Consider the following 21,755-nt stretch of genomic DNA (forward strand, 5'->3'; position numbering starts at 1 on the left):
TCTGAAGTCAAAATAACCTATTAGATCTATCAGGTAATGTTTTGTTGAGTTTGACAGGTAGCGCTGTGCTGCCCTCCCCACTCCCGACTCCATTCCTTCAGGTTGGGTAATGCAGGTGTGTAGGGATGGTATCCATGATGTTTCTCTCTCTGTTTCTGTTATTCGTTAATCAATTGCAGCCTGGCTCTTTCTGTTTTCTGGAGCTCACTCAGCAAATCCCCTGTGTAGAACTAGGCTGGAGAAGCATGTGGAGGGGTTTTTAGTGAGTTACTTCAGCTAATGGATGGTGGGGCTGAAGGTCTGCTCCATGTGTGAACTGAATGCTAAGAACTGGATGTTGTTCAGTTTCCAGGCTTCTGCAAATATTTTCAGTAAAAAAAGAAAGAAAGAAAGAAAAGAAAGCATTAGTGTGGAAATGAAGGTTGGTGTAATGGTATCAAAATAAGCTAAAAGCACGTAAATGTACCTGTACATGTATATTATGTTGAATACAAATGTGCTTCATGAATACACAATGAAGCCCAGGTCACATCTCAGTGCAGCGTTCAGCCATGTGAATCTTCTCTCCAGCAGCCGTTCACCTTCCTGGGGCATAATGTGGGGAAAGAAATGTCCTCATGCTTTGTCCCATGAAGGACCAATCACGTCGGCAAATGGATATTAACTTAGGGTTGTCATGGATCCCTACACATGATCAATAGCTTTCACATAGCATTGCAACCAAGGACTTTAGGGGACTGTTGTCCAGTCACAGATGTTTTTTGTGTTGTTTTTTAACCCAACTCCTGCTCTGAAACTTGATTAACTATCCCCACTGTGTTAATAATTTGTGAAAGTTTGTTTTGTTTAGGCACGGTTGCATACAAAAAAACATTTTAAAGACTTATTTTTCTAATCATGAAACCTCACAACGATACACAAGCCGTGGCGAGCAGATTCTTAATGAAAGGTACAATACTGAATAATTTCTCGTTTGGTATGACTATGGTTATTCTTAATCAATTCTTGATTGCAATCCAAACAGTTATTGTTGTGGCAATTTCGTACAGTGGTTATTAAAATGTCAGCAAGAGACAAAGGAGCCAGACTGAACTCAGGAAAAGAAAAGAGTCCTTCTTTGTCTTGTGGGAGAGCAACTATGGAGCAATCAAAACAACACAAATTGCACAGCGTAACGCGTGATGTGTGTCACTATATTAACCCTTTGGTTATAACCAAGTCCAACCCTGGCAATCAATTGTTCTTGCAAGTCTCTGTAATTAGAATAAAAAAGTTCTAAAAACTATTTATTAACTCATTTTTAGCTATTTGTTATTTAAAATATAGGGTTATCACATATCGTGACCATGACTTCAGAGGTCTTACTATACATGCAGCGAAATTCTACTTAAGATAAAGAGCTCAGCATGCTAATGAAAAACAAACGACATAAAAGAGGCATTAAGATCACTAGTTAAAAACTGAAACTGCTGATGAGGTTTGGACACATAGTTTGAGTACAGTGAGGAAAAATTGTGGTATAATTGTGACTTTGGTGTTGTTAACATAGGATCGAAGCGTGGTATGTTGTATGTGTCACAAGCTAAACATGCATCCTGGCCCTGAACAGCTCACCTGTAAGAATCACATTTTACCATTTCTTATCCTGTCAATATCTAAACATATAGCTTACTGAGCCATATGTGTGTGTGATCGCTGAACGAATCAGTGTAGTAAGTTGATTTGGTCAAAAACTGAATTGGCTTCCTTGATTTTCCCTGCATTGAAGGGATTACACCCTTTTTGAGTACAGTTGTAAAGTTGAATAAATGTCAGTAAGTGTACACTAAGTATTAATATATATATATGTTAACCTGTGATTTTACAAAATGAACGATCTCTCCTTATTTGCAGCACCATTGTTGCTTTTCAGTAACAACTTTTTAATATTCTTCATAACTCTGTCTGTACTGTTCCTTCTTACTGAAGCTGGTCGGTCTTGATCGGTCCATTTAGAAGAAATGTCGAACGCGTCAAACGCCCCCCTTTTATGTGAGCGCGTGCAGAGCCTGAAGCAGAAAGCCTGCTTTAACAAAGGAAGTTGATAACCACCCTTGTGATACCCATTATGTCTGACTGAGCTAACACAAAGAAACACTTGCTATGTCAAACTTGCTTCTTAGTACACCCTCTGGACCTCCATATGATTACGAAAGGACCTGTGTCAACATGTTTTTCCATCAAAAAACACATACGTTAAATTTCTGCACAAGACTGCTGACATCTGTGTCTGCATGTGTTTATTTCTTCCACTGAGCTCGTTCAGGAAGAGTAAAGCAGTATTAAATTCATTTCTTTTGAAACACAAGAGCGACAGTCATGACAGTCAACCAGGCAGCTCTGGATTTACTGGAGTGTATGGGTTAAGTCCAAATCTTCGGTTTTGTTAAAGCAGTGCATCTTAGGCATTGCTGCTCCAAAGTTCCTCTATCTAAATGCCTTGTATTAAATATAATCTTCATTTCTATCACTTTAACTCTCAGACTGTGTGGTAGGGATTTGGTGGCTGATCGCTATTCTCTCAATGTCAGGAGAAGTTTTAGTAGCACTGTTACTGATTTTGTTTTTTCTTCCCATTCAGATTCACGAGCCGGAGAAGGAGCACCCAGAACAGTGGACCATGCAGTTATCGGAGGAGTGGTGGCTGTGGTCGTGTTCGCTATGCTCTGTCTACTCATTGTCTTGGGACGCTACTTTGCAAGACACAAAGGTAGTAGATATAGGAAATGTCTAAAAACAAAGTTGCTAAATGTTTGAATGTTGATACAGTTGGGTCAACTGCTCATTAGCACAAATATCAAATCAGCCAATCAAATGGCTCAATACATTTATGCATTTAGGCATGGTCAAGATGACCCGTTGAAGCACAAACTGGACAGCAGAGCAATGTGCCAAACAGACTGGTCTGGTCTTCTAGTATTTTAGAAACTTCTTTATTGAGATGCCACACAACCATATCTAGGTTTACAGAGAATAGTCCAAAGGTGAGAAAAGAACCAGTGAGCATCAGTGCTCTGGGGGGGAATCTCATGTTGATGCGAGGCTGATAGGAAGGCAACAGTCAGTAAACTAACCTCAACTAATGCAGAAGAGCATCTCTGAATACAGATGGGCTAAAGTTGCACACCGGGACCACACCGGGCACAGCTTCTGTCAGCTAAGAACAGCAAACTGAGGCTACAATTAACCTGGGCTCAAAAAACATGGACAATTGAAGATTCGAAAAATGCTATATGGTCCGATGAGTCTCTATTTCTGTTGCAACATTTGGATAAGAGATAACATATGCAGTAAATGACATGAAATTATGGATCTATCCTGCCTTGTATCAACAGTTCAGGCTTGACACACACTACCAGCGTGACCCGCCATCCCTTTATGACTATGGTGTGCCCGTGTTCTGATGGCTACTTCCGGCCATGCCACAAAGTTCAAATCATCTCAAACTGCTTTTCTTGAATGTGACAATGCATTCCCTGTACTCAAACGGCCTTAGTTTAATAGAGCACATTTGAAGGCTGGTTGTGCCTCTGGAGGTAGAGTGGGTCATCTAATGACCAGATGCCAAAGTGTCCTTGGGCAACCCTGAGTTGCTCCCGATGCGTTTATCTGGGTGTAAATTTGTGTGAATGTCAGATAGAAACCAGTGCTTGTTTGAACCTGTATCAATTGGTGTATAAGAACTGTATAAAACACTTTGAGTCCTCAAGTAGAGAGCGAAGCTGCTGTGTACGAACGAGTCTTGTTACTTTTTACCATTTACCTTTGGGATATGTTGGAACAGGAGAGTCACATAATAGATGCTCAGCTGTCAAATCCTTGTTGAATCAATGCCACGAAGAAGGCAGTTCTGACGGCAAAAGGGGGGGTCTAATCCACTATTAGCAAGGCATACCCAAAAGCTCCATATGATACATTTAAATTTTGTGTATCATTTTTAAGAAGTACCTGTTATTTCACAGCAGCTTTCCTTTTAAGCATTATCTGTCCCAGCAGGCAGTTTGTCAAGTGTAGCCTCTTTACTTTGTTTCTGCAAAAACGACTTATTACATCAATGGATGGTTGCTATCAAAATGATGGAAAGACAGCTATTAAGGCTATGGGTTACTGATGATGAGTAAAATTACATTTTTCATGCAGTCCTGCCGCATAGTATAACAAATCTTGTATGCCGTCCTCACAACAGAGAAATAATTAGAATCTATAACACATTTCACACTTTGATGTTTCTTATGCGGGGGGAAATGAATTGGGTACATTAACCACTTTAGAGAGGAAGTACAGTAAATGAGGCAAATTAAAAGTATAGAGGAAATGTGCTCTTATTTCAGTGGTGCTGAACTCTGAGTGGCTCCTCACATTTGTGTCTAGAAGCAACATGCAAGCTGCTTGCTGGTAGATCTTAGCGGTGCAGTGAAACTTTGAGGCAGTGAGGTTTGCAGTAGCTCCAGTGATTCGTACGACTGTTTCCCAGATCAACACACAAAAACAGCCTCTGTCTAGCTGACTCCGACTGACGTGACTTATTGACACCGAAGACCAGGCACACAGCCATGTGAAGCAGTCCCACTGTTGTGTTACCGAGTGCAGCAGTGCAGATTTTAAAGGATAACTCTAGTTTATTACAACTTGGTTGCTATTCTGTATATAATGTTTTCAGCCACTTTCGTCAGTAATAAAAGAATTGAAATCCATAATCCAATACTGAGATCTAGAGGTGCAGAAACATTGCTTAAAAAAAGAAGAAGAAAAAAGCGTTAGAGGGAGAAAGAAACAGGTGCAGTCAGACAATCAGAGAAGTCAGAAACAACCCCCCCAGGTTGGTCAAACTTATTTAGAGGAGAAAGCAACTTTGAAATTACTGTCCAAACATCCATTACACCTCACAGACCAACTTCCTCAACTTTGACCCACTGTGGAATTGGGACCTTTGTAAGGAAAAATAGGGGAAAACGGGTTCACTTCGGGCCTATTTTGTGCCCACTTCTCATAAAATGATTTGGACAGTCTTGCTAAACTTTTGGCATTTTACACCCTGCCAAATCATCCAGCTGTTCATGAGTCCTAACACATCTGTCTCTGCTGGTTCCAGATCTCAGCAGTTACTTTGGCTCATGCAGAGATATTGAAACTGACTGGCAAAACTATGAAATATAAGCTGTAATAAACTGGACGTATCCTTTAGTGTTCACTTTGGAATTATTGTCACAATGCTGCTTTCCTCTTAGGCGACTCGCAACATGTTTTCAATATAAAACAGCAATAAGATGCAAGTACAAATAAAAATTCAGGCCACTTGGACTAATTGTGTATATTATGAGAGGTAAACTGTTTACAAGGTAGAGTGCCTGGAGGCCAAGTATAAATATTCATGACGGAACAATAATAATAATCACGAGGAGGGAGGTTTTTGTTTGTTGTTTTTGGGGGGGGGGGGGTTGGTGTCATTTGGTGGCTACACCTATGCAGATGTGAGGCTGCAGCAGCCACTCAGAAAATATTTGAATTAGAACAGAAATATTGTCTCAGGCAACTTTTAACTACCTCTTTAAAAACTTTCCAATAATTACTCAACATCACACTTACCTGAAGGGACCCACAGCCCTGAGAGTAAGTGAAGCAGCAGATTTGTATTAACTGAAGATAAGGTTGGAGGACCACAAAAGTCTGATATTACTGTTCAAACTTCTGCCAAATTGAGACACATTAATAATTTTATGAAGTTATGATGTGGAATACAAATATATATATTCCACATCATAACTATATATATACTAGGGCTGCCACAAACAATTATTTTGATAGTCGACTAGTCACCGATTATTTTTGCGATTAGTCGACTAATCGGATCATGCATCCACTGGACGTAAAACGTACAGCTTATTGCACCAGCATGCATCTGCTCTTATATAACTATCATTAGCTTACAGCTTTAAGGTAAATGGTAAATGGACTGGTTCTTATATAGCGCTTTTCTACTCTGTCTGAGCACTCAAGGCGCTTTATACAACTAATTCATTCACCCAGTCACACAAGCACTTCTAAGCTCTTAAGTGCTGAGTATCTAACATTCATACACATTCACAGTCCGATGGATGCATCGGAGAGCAACATGGGGTTAGTATCTTGCCCAAGGATATTTGGCATGCAGACTGGAGCAGCCTGGGATCGAACCACCGACCTTCTGGTTAGTGGCTGCCAGAGCTACAGCCAGTGTGTGCTGTTTTAGTTAGTATGTGCTAACTAAAAATAAAGACAAGATGATAGTTTATTAGATTTTAATGAAATTTGCAGATTGTTTCAGTGAAGTTTAATAAATTCAGCCGTCTGCTCCTTGCTATCTAAAATATAACAGGACACCGGAGTATATTCTCGAGCATCTGATAGTCAGTTGTCTGCTTGACATTTATTCAGCTGTGTGAAAACTATAACTTTAATCTCAGCCAAACCGATTTACTCAGGAACAAATAAAATACTGAAAAAAGCCAAACAATAACATTTTTAAGTTATCTAAGTGACTTCTATATCATGTTTAACCTGATAGCGAAAGATGGCAGTGGGTTTGAAAATGATTTGCCGGGAGTCCGGTGTTCTCACCGGCTCTAGTGAGCCTTGAACCCGGCTAGCTATCGAGCTGGTGGGTAACAGACGTCTCCGAAAACGTCAGAGCGCTTTGGAAAATATGTGATGTCTCGATAAACCAAGCAGATATTTGAAGTTTACACAGTTACATTCTCACCTGAAAATATGTTAAACGTTTATTTTGTGACCCAGAAAGAATAATAAGAGTAATATTAAAACTAGCTGCCGCCATTGTTGGAAACTGAGCAGGGCCGCGCTATGAATTCTGGAATAGGTTGGGCCACAAAGTATACACCCGACCCATCCTTCAAATCTGGGGAAATGAAGGGCGCACTTGTCGGAGTCTTCAAATTTGGACAGTCTTCGTCGTGTCGCTGTAACGTAATCGGCCTACAAATGCAGGCACAGCCTGAATTTGGACACAGCTACAATACCGGACACTGCTGCTTCTTCTTCTTCTTCGGGGTTTAACGGCAGCTGGCATCCTTGTACATGCAGTGCTGCCATCTTCTGTTTCAGTCTGTTATTACACTCTTAAATCCTACTACTTATTCCTGCGTCTTTTGTGATCTTACAAAGCTTCAAACGATGCGTCGACTATTAAATTAGTCGTCGACGATTTTAATAGTCGACATAATCACGAGTAGTCGATTAATCGTGGCAGCCCTAATATATACACATATATATATTCAATTTATTTTCTTGCTTTATACATGCTTTATAGTATATACAGCATAAAAGAAAAAGTTTTCACATGGGTGCAGTGTAAAAAAACACTAGGTGGCTCCACTCACACCCAGTGTGAAGGGAAGTGAGAGGGTTAGCCTTTGGCGCTTTGAGTTTTCAGTTGTGTGATTGAAGCCCAGATTAAAGTTGGAGTAAAATATTGGGATCTCTCGTGTTGTCCTTACATACCTCTACAGTATATCCTTACTGCTTCCATAGAAATGAAGAGGGTAAGTAGCAGCCAGCTGCTGCTAATCAAATGCACTTGATTAATTGATCATCTGCAAGTGGAGGCACCTCTATAAAAGCAGACGTTTTCGGCGGTTTTCTGGTCTGGAAATATAAAGGTGTAAATTCCAAGGAGAAAAAAAAGGCAATGATCTTAGAAAAGCAATTTTTGCTTTGTATCAGTCTGGGAAAGGTAATAAGTCCATTTCCGAATAATAGAGTCTGGCATTCTACAGCTAGAAAGATTATTCACAAAAAAACATCCAAGACAGCTGCCAGTCTGCCAGCAGTGGACGTCTGAAATTCACTTCAAGGTCAGACTGTGCAATACTCAAAGAAACTGAAAAAACCCCAAGAGCTACATCTCAGACTCTACAGACCTCAGTTATCATGTTAAATGTCAAAGATCATGACAATACAATTAGAAAAAGACGGAACAAGTACAGTTTGTTTGGCAGCACAGCTTAGATTTGAAAAGTTGCTTCTGAAAAACACTTCTGTAACAATGTCCTTTGGGCAGATGAGAGTGGAGATGTTTGACCATATTGCATTGAGTTGACCATGAACTCCTCTGTAGACCAAAGTAGTCTAGAGTCAAATGTGAGACCATCTGTTTGACAACTGAAGCTTGGCCAAAATTGGGTCATGCAGCAGGACAGTCAGAAAATCTACAACAACATGTTTGAAAAAGTCAGAGTGTTGCAAAGAGACCTTAAGAGAGCTGTGCATGAAGGAATGTATGCAAGCCTCAATGGTCTGAAGCATGATGACTGCCATCTAAAATTTCCTCAGAAGTCAATGTCAAATTCAAATTTATTTGTCACGTACACAGTCATACACAGTACGATATGCAGTGAAATGCTTATGTGCAATGTGCCATACGATTGCATTAGCAATAATTTTAATAACGCTCTATATTAACAGTTACACACTATATAGAACAACTTTATAGAATTAAATTTGTTTGTAGATGTTGGCAACTATCAGCGAATAGTTATCAGCTATTTTGAAACAAAAAAACAACACTTTTTATCCATAATAGCAAATGGACTGTACAACAGAAAATGCAAATGCTACTTATGGTCTGCTCACACCAATGATAAGAAAAATAAACTGGGCCAATGTGGCATGTTTGTTACTACAGAGATACACATGTTAATGTGATCTCTGGTCTCCCACTCAGAGATACAGGTCTCCGAGTGTCCAGCATTCAGACGGCTACCTGAGGACACTCAGATATGTAGAGCCAAATACAGCAACAAATCCAGCTGCGTTTGTAGTTCTGCAAACTTTGACCCCCACAGAGTCAAATCAGCTGTATTTCGATGTCCTCTGTGTCCAGCCAGTTAATGCACGGCAAATCCAGCTGCTCATTAACGCTTTCTGGTTTGATCAGAAAAGAAAACATTGGTCCATACACCTGAAAGTCCCAAAAACACATAGTGAATTCTGTCCTGAGTCCACGGATGTATCCGTGTATTTCCGCGGTGCTGATGCTGCGCTGAGCGGACAGATCTTGAAGCAGATGGTCAGATGATTTCTATACATTTTACATCAAATAAAAACTTTGGTTGTAAGATTCAGATAATTATTTAATAAAAGCTAGACATTTTAATGAGAATAAGAAAGAAAAGTATTTCTTTGTGCCCCCCTCTCCCTATTAATGCCCTACCTGGCCCCCTGGCAAAACTTTGCTAGACCCACCCCTGCACAGTTACCAGCTGTCAGCTACTTATAAAATGATCCTGGTGTTATTTGTCTCTCAGAAACAGTTCATAACTTCCCTTCAACTCATTCATGTCACCTAAAAGGTAAACCTGTTTCTCCATCACCTGTTCAGCTCTGATGATTCAGTAAGGACATCTCCTGGTTTCATCTTCATGTTTCCCTCTCACCACATATCCAAACTGATATCATGACCAGCAGCTTTTACTGCTGTGGCTCCAGCAAACATCAGCTGATACTAGAAATTAATATTACATCAATTCTAACAACAGCTGATCAAGCTTAAACGTGCTGCTGTTGTTTACCGTGACATCAGCTGGTTTTTTCTTTCTGGCGCAAAGTGGGGGATAAACAAACAAGAGAGAAAAGCCGATCAGCTGATCATTGATCAGTTTCACGCTTGAAGTAGCAACAGGAGAGGGAGGGGGAGAGGATGAGAGGAGAAGAGACAGCTGCAGCATAAAGACAGAATAACTCCAGCTTTGTGTCTTTTTCCATTCTAGCTGAAGTCCGGGACAAACTGTGTTCTTTTTCAGCTCAACACGAAACGCATAATATTTTCTCTGAATACGGAACGATTACACTTTTTATGGGACGGCAACTCTACTAACTAACCTTATGAATAAAGTTCACTATCACTAACATCATATCACCCGCCTAGCTGTATAGAAACTCCGTCATGCTAGCTAGTACGCAGTACGAGTTATTGTAACTGACTGTAAAAAGTCAGCACAACGAAAATAAACTCCACCTAAACTTGGCTTATATCTGACCCAGATAGACTGCAGGTCGCCTCGGGTCTCTCCTCCTCCTGCCTCCCCTTTCTCTCATCCACCTGCCTCTGTGGAAGCTCCGCCACAGCCACCACCAAACAACTAAGTTATTTTTACACACCGGCCAGCATCTGACCAATCCACCACCTTTCAATGTTTACAAAAAAACTAAACAAAACATCGGCCCATAAAAATGAAAAATCAACATCGGCCGGTATGCTCGATGGCCAGTCCAGCTATGGTAAATGGCCTGTATTTATATAGCGCTTTACTAGTCCCTAAGGGCCCCAAAGCGCTTTACATATCCAGTCATCCACCCATTCACACACACATTCACACACTGGTGATGGCAAGCTACATTGTAGCCACAGCCACCCTGGGGCGCACTGACAGAGGCGAGGCTGCCGGACACTGGCGCCACCGGGCCCTCTGACCACCACCAGTAGGCAACGGGTGAAGTGTCTTGCCCAAGGACACAACGACCGAGACTGTCCGAGCCGGGGCTCGAACCGGCAACCTTCCGATTACAAGCTACAGTTGTGCCATCAGTTAACCCCTGGCACGTGTGCCCAGGGTTGCTGATCCCTGGTCTAAAGCAACGTAAAGAAGAGTGGATCCAAAATTCCTTCCTGGCAATGTGAGAGGTGACAAAGTCATACAGAAATCAGTTACATCACGGTATTGTTGCTAACAGGTTGTTTTTGAAACTACTGAATCATGAGGTATACTTAGTTTTTCACACACTACTTCTGGATGTTGCCTCAATCTTTGTTAAATAAATGATGATGTTGTTCATCTGAGGTCAAGGTTACATTTGAATTAATTTAACACATGCTAAGGACTAGATGATATTTTGTTTACTGTGTTCTGATACGTAAAACCTTAGAACAGACAGGGTAAACGTTCTTTTTCAGGTCTGCATAATATTCTAGCCAGCCTTTTTTGCAGCACTCCAGCACCTTGTTTCTCTCTTTTCAGGCAGCATTTGTGCTTTTAATGTGGCACTACTGTCCCTCATTCTTCCTAAAATATTGTCATCATCGCCTCTACTTTGATAGGCTGTGAATAACTCTTGTAAATTAGGTTTGAAGTGGCTGGCTAGTCCCTTTTTGTGTGAACTTGACAAGGTTAATTTGAAGGTGTGAGCAACACTCTTCCTGACACTCAAGATCATTTTGAAACCCTGATTTTCATGTGCCAATCATAAAGGAAAGTGAGGGGAAACGCTGTGTAATCTGAATATCGCCGCTTGCTGGTGTTCGGTATATGTAAATGGCCACACAGTGAAGGATTTGCATAATTGGGTGCTGTGAGATGGAGAGCCACATTTTAATCTTTTGTATCATCTGAGCAGCAGGCTATTATCCAGTTCGTGACACTGTCCTCCATCCTGTCCTCCTCAGGTACCTACTTCACACATGAAGCCAAAGGAGCAGACGACGCAGCGGATGCAGATACAGCCATCATCAATGCCGAGGGTGGCCACACCAATTCTGATGAAAAGAAGGAGTACTACATCTAATCAGAACAGGACCCCTCACCTCCAATGTCCTGCTTGGGACACTGAAGGGTTTTTTGGGACGGGGAGAGGGGGAAAAGGTGGGGGTTGACAGAGGGGTTGGAATCGGTTCGGTGGAGGGGTAGAAGAGACACGGGATTTTAAAGAAAGGCCTGGTTTTAAGCCGTTGTCTAGTCTAGTCTGCAGATGTAGATGGAATGTTGTGTGTGTTTAAAAAAAGAAAAAATCAAAAAAGGATAAAAAATGTTAGGGTCTGGGGTTTTCAGTATACAGGGATGGGTGGGAGGGTGTGCCAGAAATCACTGTAGAGAGCTTCACCATTCAACACCTCCCTAACTGCTGGTACAAATTTTATTTAGTTCAACCATTTGCAGAAAATTCTGTGCCTTGTTCGAAATCTTTTGGTTCTACCCATATTTTGCATTTGTGTTGATCATCGTTTGCATAACCTCGTTGCTCCCCTTTTCCCGTTTCATCTTCCCACCTCGTAATTATCAGTGTGCTGTTGGCTTTTGTATGAGGGTAAAATTACACAGCCACTTTATTAATGTCTCTTAATGTGTCTGCACAAACGGATCCTCTCCTGCATAACAAAAACTCTTTCCAGTATACTGTGATTTGTCTCAAGCCATTACTTTCTTCTCTTTCTCCCTGAAGTTTTGACAGCTCTAAAAATGCATGGAACGCTTTACATATCATTGTACAAAGGACATAAAAGAGAAACAGGTTTGTAGTACTGGACCACACACACGACACCACAGAAAGAAACGCGACTAAAACAGAGGCACAGAGGCTAATGTAAAAGGATGTTCCCATTTCAACAGGCCGGTTCAGTTTGAAAATTCATATTTAAAAACCTCGGTTTTGTTTTTGCAGAGCAGATATACTTCTGTATTACTGTCTTTTAAGGCATTACATTCCTTAGTGAAAAGAAGCAGTGCATTATTTTTTCCTCACTGCATTGCCATTTCATTATTTTTGATTTCTTCCTCTGCTCTGTGTTATTTTTCTTCTATTTGCTGAATGGAAGGCCTGTCTTCCCACCGGCTTTTATTGAGTTGTAATGTTGGTTTTCAATTGATTTCCATCTGCTCTCACCCTAGAATATTTTTTATTATAAATGAGAAAGTAAGAAAATGTAAATTGTCCTAAAATTGTTTTGACACATCCTCAGTCAAGATGCCTCTGTAATAAAAGACTGTTGGAAAAAAATATTTGGTGTTAATATTTGCCAATCAGCAGCTGACATTGCTGGTGTAGTGTACGCCATACAACAAGTTTTCCAAGTAGAGAACCAGCCTTAATATAACTCCAAACTGAAGCCCATTCAAAGTTAAGTTACATCTAATCGGTACATAGCTACACGATACATAGCAGTCAAGGTCCTCCCATTAGCAGGTTCACGTTATCTCATTGACACACAGTCCAATGTAAATCAAGCCAATGGCATCACAACTGTATTGTACACTAATCCTTACTAAGAAATATTTTTTACAACTTACTAGAATTACAATGGAGTACCTTTGTGGATTTTACTGTATCACGTTCATTGTCAGTTTTGTCAAACTGTAAAATATGGAAGTGTTATGGAAAGTACATGTCTTCGAAGTAGAGTGTTCTGAGAGACAAACCATTCACAGCCATTCACCACCATACACTATATGGACAAAAGTATCTTTGAGTGCAGGTGTTTTGGGTCGCCACAGCTGTAGAAAATTAAGCACCGAGCCGTGCGGTCTACTTTTACGAACATTTGTGACGGGATGGGTTCTTCTAAGGAGCTCACTGAATTCTAACGTGGTACTGTAACAATGTGCCACCAGTGCAACAAGTCAGTTTGTGAAATTTCTTCCCTTCTAGGTATTCCACATCTAATCTAAGTGAAACCACAGGACCTTAGCCATACAGTTATAGAGCTCCAGCCCTCCTCTGGCATTAACATCAGCACAAATCTGTGTGCCAGGAGCTTCATGGCATTAAGAAGCTCCTTTAGGTGTAATGGATAGGTGACCAAGTACTTTTGTCCATGTAATGTACGTAATTTTGCTCAAATTCATTCATTTTTGAACACCAAAATATTAATTTTGCATGTATGCTCATGCTAGAACCCGTTGCTTTTGCTTCTCTATCATGGTTTATGTACAACCTGCCAAAAGCCAATGAGAATCTGTTTCGCTATGTCAGTTTGGGAGCACTGAGGACACCAGAAGTAATTAATTGTTCATACGATGACATATTACACACGTTGTGGTCCTTGGTGTTAATCCATGGTTTGCATTATTGCTCTGGCTTTTCAACATGGCAATGTGGGTTTACCAGTGACATTGTTTCTCATTATTATGTGTTCGCACAGCAAGCAACACGCTTAATGAATCCTTTCTCCATGTGACAGCTGTGGGTGGATAAAGCTGGAGGTTTCAGATGCCGTGTACAATTTCAAGAGTTTGAAACACTGAAAGCATATTTATTTCGTGGCTTTTTTCTGTTGTGATATTACATCACACTTCAAAGATTTGTCAAAGTTAGCATGTGCCCAACATCAGCAGCAGCAGTTTTATTTTTTTAAAGTGAAGTTGGTCTAATGTTGAAAAACTAGTGTCAAGAGGACAAACTAAATCATATTAGTCAAGGAAAAGGTGGCAGTTTGATTTCTAGTGTTTATTTACCATCCACATACTGTTAATTTCAGCTCAAAATCTGAATTACTAATGTTTGCTTGTTTATTGATATACATTATTTGTTGTTGTTTATTAAATGGGACACCTGTGGAATTGGAACAGTTAAGCTTTGCATTAAATCCATTTTCAAGAAATTTGAAAAGTAATGGCAGTGCATCGTAAGCGTAAGATGATGCTTGATTTCTGAATTACGCTTCTAAATAAAATGAATGCAATCTGTTTAAAAATCTCAAATCTTAAACCTGCTTTACCTTTCCCTTGTTTTGTAATGAGATGGAAATGTGTTTCAAAATGACTTTGAAACACTTTGGTCAGACTTTGCCCCCCTTTGCAAGTTGCTAACTGTTAAAATTACTTTCTAATTTGAATAGGAAAAAATGTTTTTTAAGCTTCATAAAATGGATTCTTTGAGAGAAACCAATAAGATGTTGGAATAAATATATCAAGACACTGAAAACCACTTTTCCATTTCATCACTGTTTGGCGCATTTATGGATTCTTTGGCACTTAATGGTGTTGCTTGCCATGTGTACACTCACTATGATTTAACACTGTGTTGCTATGTTAAAGCATTTGATTGGATTTTGTTAACGCGCAGCTCGTATTGCGACACATTACCAATGTGATAGCTTTAATATTTCATGGTCATGCATGAAGACAACATTCAGCCTTTCCATGTTGAGATTTGGGGTGGCTCTTAGACATAGCTCTTGTGAAATCCACAGCGCAAATTACACTTTCTTGACCATCTGTGCATTTAAAAACGTTTAAGTTTTGGGGCGGGGTGATTTTAGAGCACAGCAAGTGGAACGGGGGGAGCTGTGGATACGTTATTTTTAGTTTTGGATGTGGTAGTTGTAGATAGGATTTACAGGAGAGACGATGTGGACAAAAATCAAAGATGTTGTGTCCAACTCTCTCCATCTGTTTCTTGTTAAAACTTGAGTTCATTTTCATTAGTTCTGGACTCACAAAGTAATTTTATCACAAAGTTAACACTGTATGCTGACGACACTGTTTTGTGTTTGTTAAATGGACGGGTGGGGGTGGGGTGGGGAACTGATTAGGTAAATGTTTCACGGTCTGGTGTCTGATTTAACTATTGATTGACTTGTTATTGTTGCTTTATGAATCACAGAGCAGATGTCACTTTCATCTGTAAGACTGATATTGTGTGATTTGTATTTTCCAGTGAGCACTATTTCGCTTCAGTGACATGTGGCAGCTTTGATTTAAATCAGACTTCAAAATATGTACTTGCCAATAAAGGAATAGAACTGAATATTGTCTTCTCCCTAAGGCTGATACGTTAATATTTTATTTGTGAATATTAAACTTTTTGCAGATTGGAATGCCAGGAGTGTTTTACGTTATAAAAATATTTTTTTGTTCTCCCAAATTTCCAACATAAGAAAGTGAAAAAAATATATTTAAGTACGCTTAATTATTCCGAATCTTAGGTGCATAACAGAACGATAAGGTTATTGTACATATCATTTTATTTTCCATTATTCCCAGTGAAGTTTTAAAAAACGTTGACTATGGTCTTATCTTACAGTGCAACTGAAGTCGTTTTCTTCCCATTAAATTCTTTTGCTAGTGTCCTGTCTCAGGTTCATGCCTTGCTGACTGATGTGACTGCATCTCAGGTAGAATGCAAAATTTAGGCCCCACCTATCAATGACATGAAAGCAAGTACAATACATCATTAAATACAATTAAGTACAAAACAGAAGTTTAGGTCCCAAAGCAAAAAGGGTGAGATAATTTTGCTTCTATGTTGTACATGTTTTATGTATTTTTCTTAATATTTGGTGCACTGTAAAAGATGTGTTAAGTATTGCTTTGTGTTAACATAGGTACTAAAGAGTACAATGTTTATTGGAATGAAGCAGGATCAGAAACTTGTTGTGGCTGTACTTCTGTCAATTTCAACGCACCACCACCTTTTGATTCCCAAAAAGTTTTCTTTCACCATTCTTTTCAGATTGATTATTTTTGTCTCTCTGCTGTACTTGGGAAATGTTAATGTGTATTAATGGAGAAGAGGAGTTCCACATTCCCATACACATTTTGTATTGGTTCATAAATAGACATTTTTACAAAACAATGAAGAGTTCTTGTCTTAATAAAAGAGAAAAGATATAAATGTCCAAAATAATCAGTGTTGGCATTGGTTTTTTTTAATAGGCTTTAGGTGAATTATTAAATGTAAAATGCTATACGTATAATATGGGCGCAGAGCAATACATACAGTAATATTTACTTTGGAATTAAACAACAACAACTGTCCACCCTAGCATCTTCTTTGTCTTCCCCAATAGACACAAACACAGATTTTTACAACTGTTTAAGTGAAGGGTCTCAGTCATCCAGGTCGTCGAAGTCTAAGGAGCTTGAAAAGAAAAGCACCTGGACTTCTTTAAGTTTCCTTGAAGACATTTCACCCCTCATCCGAGAAGCTTCTTCAGTTCTAAGAGCAATTCGGGTTCACCAGAAGCTTGGCTCGTGTGGGTCAAGATTCAGCAGGCATGTCCTGATTTAAAACCAAATTGCCTGAGGATAGAAGCTCCTATTGAGCCTCTCTGTTTTTGCCCAGATGGTGCTGAACCTTCTGCCTGATTGCATAAGTTGTAACAGGTTTTTGATGGGATAGGACAGGCCCTTCAATATCTGAGCTGCTCTGGACCAGCATCTCCTGGTGTAAATGTCCTGCAGGGAGGGGAGAGCAGCCCTGCTGTAGCGTTCTGCTGTACGGAAAGTCCTGAGGATCACTGAAAGGACCCTGAAATTCCTCAGTTGTCTGAGATAGTACAGGTGCCGACTAACCTTTTTGGACTGGACCTGAATGTGGGCAGACCATGTCAGGTCTGAGGAGATACTTGAAGGACTGCACCCTCTCCACTGGAGCTCCATTGATGACAATGGGCTTGTAGTCTCTGTGCTTACTCCTTCTGAAGTCCACCACCAGCTCCTTGGTCTTGCCAACGTTGCCGACGTAGGTAGAGGATCCATGACCCTCTTGGGGACACTCCCATAGGGCTTAAAATCTGGGACTCTCCACCAATCGCTCTTAGAACTAAAGAAGCTTCTCGGATGAGAGGTGAAACCTCTTTAAGGAAACCTAAAGAAGTCCTTTCCAAGCTCCTTAGACTGTTCCTGCAGATGAACCACATTATTTTTGTGTTCCTGAATGTGATTTTTCATATATCACGTACTGATTCATGACAATGCAAACAAAATTGACATTTTGCACTTTTAAAAGACAAACACCCCTGCATTGATTGCTTTAGTTGCTCTCTGAGTTGTAGTGAATCTTGAAAAACAGCAATGCAACCAGAATTGGAGTATGTTTGCCTTGAAAATAAAAGTTGTGCCTTACCGCTATAACAAAATTGTGTCAAAAGATGCAACTTTTGTTTTGCATCATACCTTCATGGTTTTACTACTCCATTAGCATTTGCAGATAACTTGGCATCTTCCATGCAAAGTATGGGCACCTGTGACAAAGGACTATACCACTTCAGCTAGTCACAGCAATACACACAAGCTGAGGTCTTCCTAAGTCCTTAGCCTGCGTGACTGAGGACTTGGGGAGCACAGGTTGTGTCTTCCTGAGCACAAATTTCCCACAATTATTATTGTGTTTCTGGTTATGATTTTTAATCTGCCCGGTCTCATATGCTCTGATTTATGTCAGTGTACACAAAATAAATGTTTACCACTTGTGAAAAGCAGAAACTCTATATTTGGACTTGAGGGGTTGCACCTAAGCTTGGGTCATACATGTCATACAAGTGTTTCAAACATCATGTATTTTTAGTTTATATGCCATTAATTCAAAGTACATCACGTTTTTGGGTTGAGACTAAAAATGACTTGATGTGGTTTAGAAAAATCCCACAATTTTGCTGGTGAATACTAAATCCAGACTTTTACTAGACAACATTCTGCTGCCTGTCAAAGAAAAAAAACCTGACATCTATGAAGAGAAACACAGAGGTTCTTAAGTGACAATTACACATTTGCCTGTGAGAAACGGTGTCACAAGCGAGTCGCAGTGGAATACAAGTTTGATGTTTAGAGTGTCGTAATTTTGTTGGTGGATGAACATAACTCCATTACAGGAAACAGTGGAGGGGGTTTTACACTTACTTTCATTTTGAAATGTCTCATAAAAGCGTAATTATCCACACAGGTTCAGCTTCGCTGAGCAGTGTTGATGAATATCACAAGTGTATTTTGATTGAGACAAAGGTAGGTGTAATGGGATGGCTCTGCACACCCACTTATTCTTTGAAAGTGAAAACCTTGGCAAGAGGAGATGACATGAAATCTTTATCACATGCATAAACCAGTGTGAATATGGAGTATAAAATCAGTACTATCAATTAACACAAAGTGTAACATGTTGAGAGTGCCATGAAATCTTTGACACATTTGGCAAGGTTTAGACTCTGACTCTTTTAAATCAACATCTCAAATATATGAAAGTAGTATCATTGATCTCAACACAGACAGAGTTGGTGTGAGGTGAACTGTCTGTCACAGACAAATGTAGTCCTCCATTCATATTTAATGTTCATGATTTAGGCTCTACTTTACACGTTAACAGACCTGTAATATTCAGTATTCAGTAGATGACTTGAGTAGAAGACGATATTATCTTTAATTACAATTTCGCCCCAGGCTCTCATTATACCTCAAGTGCTGTATATAATGAGCCAACATCTTAAATAAGTAAAGGTGATACTGCTATTGATTAGAAAGTTAAGACCCGAGGCAGGCTATCAGTCATAGAAAATGTACTTCTGAGCTCATGTTTAATGTGTGTGCCAGTTGGTCTCTTATGGAATCATTACTCAATATCCTCAAATAACTATTGAAAGAAAGAAATCCTATTCATTACACCTTAACGGACTCTCTACATAAATAGCTCCGTCCTAATAAAGCAAAGTCAAACCCTTCATGTCCTCGCTGATGATGTTTTGTACACAGTAATGAAAAGGTCAGTGGTGCGGTGTTATCTCTTTGTGTTAACCTTGCATGCTCAAAAGGTTAATATAGATATCCTGCAATAAGGAATACACTTTTTATCCATTACTTGCGCGCAGCAATGACATTATTATTTGAGTCATCACAAGATAACGTTTTGATTCTTATTTAATGAACTCCTTTAAAAAAAATGTCCTTGTTACCATTTGCATATTATTCAGGGGATTGGTTGTTTAGCACCTACCCAGAGGCCATTAAGATTAGAAGGCCATGAGGAGGCTCTGCAAAGTAAACCTTTATAGCCTTGTATCAACAGGTGAACAAGAAGTGATTATGAATGATTTAGTAACTGCGAGATCGTGAGAGGCAGGAAAGAGCAGAGCTATAAACTCTGGTGGTAATGGCAACCCTTAAGGCTACTTGGGAAATTAGGCTGTCTGTAAGGTCAACAATTACGCTACTTGTCTTTGCTCTGCAATCAGACCAGGTCCCCATTATGCAGAGAATTTTTTTAGACATCCTTTTTGCATGCAATAATTGAGTGAATAATTAGCTTTTATGTTTCTGCTCTGTATTTAAGCCTGTCTGTTGAAATTACATTAATATACTATTTGTGTTTGTCATTTATTTTTTCTTCTGAGGAATCATGACATGTCAGAACATGTAAGATTAGGACTTATGGTTAGGTGTAAATGCTGATATCTATACTCGTCATTGTCATGGTCTGTGAGTCCATAGGTTATATTTTTCATTTTGAGATTGTTTGTAATTGCAGTTAAGACACAATTCTGCTCACAATTTGTTTTATCACTAGCCATAGGTCTGTTTTTCTTTATATAGTATTTTGTAGGTGTAGGTTTCCTTATATTGTCTTCTTAAGTCCACATCTTTATGTTAGCTATTTCCATCTTCTGTTTCTTCCTATTTAATATTGGCCTTATTTTTGCTTCCTTCTTCTCATTGTCATTGATTAATTTCACCTGCACCTTGTTTTCCCAGCTGTGTCTCATTGCTCTGATTAATCTTCAGTGTATTTAAAACCCTGTCTCTGTCTCTCATGTGTTCTCTGTGAGTATTTGTTTTCCTGGCCTGTGTGCTCCAGTTTCTTTGCGTTATTGCCTCAGTGACTTTTGCTTTGTTTTGGGACTTTGGTGTACTACCTAATAAAAGGTCTTTTTTTGTTTGCTTGCTTTTTTGAGTTTCTGCCAGTCTCTGAATCCTGTACTTGGGTTCTGTATCTTGTTAGAAAAATACCACTTTACTAGTTAAACCTTAGTTGTATCGGGTTTGACCCCCTTTTGCCTTCAGAACAACATTAATTCTTCATAGCACAGATTCAACAAAGTGCTGGAAACATTACTCAGAGATTTTGGTCAGTACTGATATGATAGCATCACACAGTTTCTGCAGCTTTGTCAGCTGCACATAAATGATGTGACCATTCCACAACATCCCAAAGGCGCTCTACTAACTTGAGATCTGGTGACTGTGGAGGTAATTTTACTGCAGTGAACTCAGTGTTATGTTCAAGAAACCAGTTTCAGATGAATTAAGCTTTGTGACATGGTGTGCTGTCGTGCAAGATGCAACTATCAGAAGATGTGGTCATAAGACATTTTCAGGTAAGCTGTGGTGCTTAAATGATGCTCAGTGGGTGCCAAGGGGCCCAAAGTGTGGCGAGAAAATATTCCACGCAATATTACGTGTGGTTTTTGTAGCCTTTTCTGTTGTTGCCAATTTTCAAAAATGGCCGTTTTGATTTTTGTTAATGAGACACTTTCATGATTCATCGAGTGATACCACTGACCAGCCCGTCAGTGGCACGCAGTCTGACAGCGTCACATTTTAGTACCTGCCTGGATCGCTTTGTAACCCCAGCAGAGCAGTTACTATTTTAGTATCTGTTAGCAGGTACTATGACCTAATGAAAAACCCTGAAAACTGTGGTGAGTCAATCCAAACAGTTACTAATGGAAAGGAGGGCTTTGGAGTGGTCTTCTGCTGTTGTAGCCCACCTGACTCAAAGTAAGTTATGTATTTACAGACGCTTATATATCTTTGTTGCATTACTGTATTTTTTGCACTATAAGGCGCACTTAAAATCCTTTAATTTTCTCAAAAATCGGCAGTGTGCCTTATAATCCAGTGCACCTTATGTATGAATTCTGGTTGTGCTTACAGACCTCAAAACGATTTTATGTGGTACACGGCGCTCAAAAATCTGTCAAAAAATGTTTTAGTATGACTTTGGTAAGCTACGAAGCCCCACCGCTTGATGGTGTTGGAGCATTATGGCTACCGTAGTCAGGAGCCTCCGGAGTAATCTGGGTCCTAAACTCCATCCGCTTCAGGTCCCAAAGTCAAACGAACACTGCGGCATCACTGAGAGTTAAAAACTGTCTAAATTCTTTCATCTGTAATAAAATGAATCAATGGTACGGAAGTGGAGGAAGCAAGAGGAATGAGTTGAGTAAAGTTTGACTTATCTGA

General features: G+C 39.7%; 1 protein-coding gene across 3 annotated transcripts in view; it reads left to right on the forward strand.

Moving 5' to 3' along the window:
* Positions 1–16,425, forward strand: part of cadm1a (cell adhesion molecule 1a) — a 501,479-nt gene extending 485,054 nt beyond the window's left edge. For all 3 annotated transcript variants that reach the window (XM_080866462.1, XM_080866464.1, XM_080866463.1), the window contains 2 exons: positions 2,621–2,749; positions 11,477–16,425. In XM_080866462.1, coding sequence (XP_080722588.1) covers positions 2,621–2,749; positions 11,477–11,595 — 248 coding nt within the window. In that variant the 3' untranslated portion in view covers positions 11,596–16,425. The remainder of the gene's footprint in view (positions 1–2,620; positions 2,750–11,476) is intronic.
* Positions 16,426–21,755: the final 5,330 nt, after the last annotated feature.

The sequence above is a fragment of the Rhamphochromis sp. 'chilingali' genome, assembly GCF_963969265.1.
Source record: "Rhamphochromis sp. 'chilingali' genome assembly, chromosome: 19".
Classification (NCBI taxonomy): domain Eukaryota; kingdom Metazoa; phylum Chordata; class Actinopteri; order Cichliformes; family Cichlidae; genus Rhamphochromis; species Rhamphochromis sp. 'chilingali'.